Source organism: Bubalus kerabau, chromosome 15 (assembly GCF_029407905.1).
Source record: "Bubalus kerabau isolate K-KA32 ecotype Philippines breed swamp buffalo chromosome 15, PCC_UOA_SB_1v2, whole genome shotgun sequence".
NCBI classification, from domain to species: domain Eukaryota; kingdom Metazoa; phylum Chordata; class Mammalia; order Artiodactyla; family Bovidae; genus Bubalus; species Bubalus kerabau.
The window spans coordinates 52,235,713-52,240,302 of NC_073638.1; the positions used below are offsets into that span (position 1 = coordinate 52,235,713).

General features: G+C 42.6%; 1 protein-coding gene across 6 annotated transcripts in view; it reads left to right on the forward strand.

The window, feature by feature from the left end:
* Positions 1-4,590, forward strand: part of RNF121 (ring finger protein 121) — a 79,742-nt gene that overhangs the window by 55,765 nt on the left and 19,387 nt on the right. For all 6 annotated transcript variants that reach the window (XM_055548966.1, XM_055548969.1, XM_055548968.1 and 3 more), the window contains one exon: positions 3,077-3,184. In XM_055548966.1, the coding sequence (XP_055404941.1) occupies positions 3,077-3,184 (108 nt within the window). The remainder of the gene's footprint in view (positions 1-3,076; positions 3,185-4,590) is intronic.

A 4,590-nucleotide genomic window follows, 5' to 3' on the forward strand; every position in this document is an offset into this window, starting at 1 on the left:
TTTATGACTAAATATTATTTTAAGTGTCTATCTCCCCCACTAACTAACTGTGAGATCAGGAGCCACATCCATGTTGTTTGTCACTGTATATCCAGGCTCTGCCAAAGGGCCTGGCACATAGTAGCCTATTCTGAATTTTTGTTGAATGAATGAATCTCAGTAAATTTAAACTGGAGAATTATAACAAACAATACTTCCTTCTTTGGTCACAAAGCAGCCCCTTCCTGTATAATTCTTTGTATTTCCAAATGCATTTCTCATCTGATCCTCCCAACCAGCTTGTGAGGTCATTTATATCTATGCTTGACAGAAAAAAAAAGAGAGAGAGAGATTTTCTCGTTCATTCATTCAACAAGCACCTGCTCTGTGTCAGGCCCTGTGCTGAGTGCTGGGGATACAGAGCTGAATAAGATATGGTCCCTGCCCTCAAGGAGTACTCGTTTTAATGGAGGAGATGGACAAGAAAGCAGCTGTTTCAGTGCAGTTGGTAAGTGCTGTGAGACACGTGTGCAGGTCTAGGAGAGCCTAACAGAGGAACTGGCCAGTCTCAGAGTTGTGACTACCTGATCCAGAGACCTCCAACTTGAAACTTCCTCTTTTTCCCATGCTTCTTATGTTCTACTTTACTGCCAGCCTTTTCTTGGCCTTCTATTATTCTACATGTTTGTTTTATTCTACAAAATAAAGTTTACTTACAAGGTGAAGTCAGTGATCCAGAACCGCCTCTCTGGCTATGGTAGTTTGTTGTTATGGAGAAGGAAATGGCAACCCACTCCAGTACTCTTGCCTGGAAAATCCCATGGACAGAGGAGCCTGGTAGGCTACAGTCCGTGGAGTGGCTAAGAGTCAGCACGACTGAGCGACCTCACTTTCACTTTTCACTTTCATGCATTGGAGAAGGAAATGGCAACCCACTCCAATATTCTTGCCTGGAGAGTCCCAGGGATGGAGGAGCCTGGTGGGCTGCCGTCTATGGAGTCGCACAGAGTCGGACACAACTGAAGTGACTCAGCAGCAGCAGCAGTTTGTTGTTACTGTTGTTTAGTTGCTAAGTCGTGTCTGACTCTTTTGTGAGCCCATGGACTTCAGCCCACCAGGCTCCTCTGTCCATGGGATTTCCCAATCAAAAATAACTGGAGTGGGTTTCAATTTCGTTCTCCTAGGGATCTTCCCTACACAGGGATCAAACCTGCATCTCCTACTTGGCAGGAAGGTTCTTTACCACTGGGCCACCTGGAAAGTCTCCTACAGTAAAAGCCATTATAAAATATATAGGCTCTGGAGCCAGATGGATGTGGATTGGAAACCCCCAGCCCTGCCATTTGTTAATTATATGACCCATATGACTGCATGTTTCTCAGCCTTGAATTCTTTATCCCTAAAAAATGTGATAATAATTGCTACTTCATATAGGGTAATATGAAGAAAGTGTAATAAAGCATGTTAAGCATCATCAGGTAATTTAAATATATTAGCTAAATGACTGAAAATATGTTTTTAACATGAGAGGTTTTCAATGATTAACAACTAGCATTCAATAATGCTTTACAGTTTCAAAGCACTTTCATAAACATCCACATTTATTTTTGCAGCATTTATTGACCATATATTTTATACACTAGGAAGTGGGCTATATACAATCCAGTGAGAAAGGTAGTAAGGGGTTCCTGTTTTAGGACTTAATAAACTTCTCTCAAGTTAATATGACTTATCTGGGGTTACTTAATCCACGTTCCTCCTAAAATGCCATATCCTTTCCGCTGTGTCTCACTCCCAGCTGATCATTGCAAACTCTGGATGGTGGAGCTTCTGTGGTCTTTGAAGGTGGACACTGCAAGGTGTTTGGGTCCCTTTGCTAACCTGAGAAGTCATTACACCCTTGCTTAGCCACAGCAGGGAGGCCCAAGCAGGGACCTTGAGCATCTTCCCTGAGGCCCATTAGAGTGACACTAACCTTGTTGGCTCTCAATAGCTAGACAGATTTGCTGAGTTGCTCTTTAGCTCTCCTCGCCAGTAGAACGGTGACCCATGATATAAGGGACCTATGTCCACAGCATTTAAAAGGCTCTGGTACATTCTGGGAACCATCTTTCCTCTCCGAACCTACTTGCAGTCAACCAACCAGATTCCATACTTCTATTCATTGAATCCTAGGGAGCATGGCTCTTTTAGGAGAATCTCATACCCCCATCAAACCCCCACTCCCCAACCCACACCACTGTCACACACACACACACATCCAAATAAAGGTATTCTTCGAGTGCCTCCTTCCTTATCCCTTCTCTTCCAAGGGGGAAAAAATTCAGAAGCGAACTCATTAGACATCATTCATTTTGTTATTGTTCTGTGGGTTAGAACAAAGCAGTATTCAGATTAACCATGCCCAGTTACAAAAGCCTGTAGCTAATTCTACCTCTTATTCATTTTTCCTTGAATCCTCTTTCCTGGCAAGAATACCTGTTTCCTTCTGAGCATAGCTGTAGTTACTGATTTTCACTTCCTTATCCAGCTAACCTAAATTTGAGATGACATAGTTGTCTGAGGTTAGGCAGGCATTCTTTGATGTTGAAACCTCCTTTTTAAAAAAAAAAAAAAAAACTGAAGGATAATTGCTTTACAGAATTTTGTTTTCTGTCAAACATCAACATGAATCAGCCATAGGCATACATTTATGCCCTCCCTCTTGAACCTCCCTCCCATCTCCCTCCCCATCCCACTCCTCTAGGTTGATACAGAGCCCTTGTTTGGGTTTTCTGAGACATACATCAAATTCCTGTTGGCTATCTATTTTACATATGTTGAAACCTCCTTTTAATGCTCCCTTTTCTTCCCTTGGTTTGAGACCAGGAAAATATAAATACCAAAATACAAATACAAAATACCTCCCGGGTATGTGGAGGTGTTTTGCAATTGAGGGAGTGATCAGCCATGTATAGTAACTGAAGTTGCTCAATATAAGTCTTAGGCAAAGAGCCTGATGTCCCCATTGATGTGAGAGAAAGGAATTCTGGTGATGCAGAGGCTCTTGGGCCAGTGTTTCTGGGTCAGCATTACTAATTTTTTCTCCTTTCTCCAGGTTGGTTTATAAGTGGTTCTTGCTGATCTATAAAATCAGCTATGCCACTGGCATCGTTGGCTACATGGCTGTCATGTTTACCCTCTTTGGTCTTAACTTATTATTCAAGTGAGTACCCTTTGCTTTTGTTTTTGCTGGTGTTTGGGGAGAAGGGACTGGTGAGATGTGCCTTTGTTCCTGGGACAAGTCCTGAGTATTAGCGAGAGGAACATGGCACTCAGGATAGGCGACTTGGGCTGTGGAGGATGGGAGGATGGGTGGCCCCTCTATGATTTTGTGCTGGTACAGAGAAAGGAATGTCTGGATAATACAGAGTTAAGAGTCTCAAATCATTGGTTGTACTTTCTAAGAATTTATATTTTAATGGAAAAGTATAATAACAAAAATAAGCATAATAATGATTATAATCATAATAATGATTATACCCGTAACTCCATCACCCCAACAGAACCATTTTCCTTTTCCATGTGTGTATCGTTTCTTACAGCATCCACTCTACCTTAGTGGTCTTATGTTCAAGGAGAGTAGGAGTTGGCAAACTACGTCCTATGGGCCAAATTGACCTGCCTTCGATTTTTATAAAATAAAACATTTCTGCTGAAACACTCATTTGTTTACACATTGCCTGTTGTTGTTTTTGCAGTAAAACAGCAGAGTTGAATAATTGTGGCAGAGACTTGTAGGGCCATAAACCTAAAATACTTACAATTTGGACCTTTACAGACAAAGTTTGCTGACCCCAGGCTAGACAGTTGAACTCATGGAACGGTTGGTTGCACCTGGCAGCAGATGCACCTAGAAAGATACAAGACCAGAAATAATAAGGCAGTGCCTGCTGGAGTCCTTCCAGTAGTCCCAGGGCTGAGATGTGAGGGAATGAGACCACGCATATGAGTGTGGGAGCCACCCAGGCCCAGAAGCTGCACTTCTCCAAGGAACACATCAGGTTTAAAACTTCCTGGATCCAGATACTGTGTTCTAATTGCAGATCAGGTTTAACATAAGCATTGTTGCTTTGTAACACAGCTGACATTCTACTTTTAAGAGATTTCTCAGGAGACAGAATTAACCTATGGACTTCTACATCTTGCTCCACTGTTGGGCATGTAGGTTGTTTTTCAGTGTACTGCTGCCACGGATAACATTGCCGAGTTGCTTCCTAAGGATACACGACTAGGAGTGGGATTCTGGCTTTTCCTATTGTCATAAGCTTTCCGAAAGATCTGATTCAGCATACAGGTCCCCTCCCACGCCCCTGCTCATTAGATTGAAAGCCAGATAATCCTGTCCTGGACTCTGGGACAATGATTATGACAATGATAATGACTCTGGGACTGGAGGGTACAAAAAGTAGGGCAGAAAAGGGTAGAAATATGGTTTCCTGGCTGAGGGAATGGGGGCTGTAGGCTGTGGGTCGTGAGGAATTCTAAGCCTGGGACAGTGCGTTGAAGCTAGAGATTTAGGATTAAAATTTAAATTCATGACCACTGACCTCTTCCCCAAACTGAGTACGC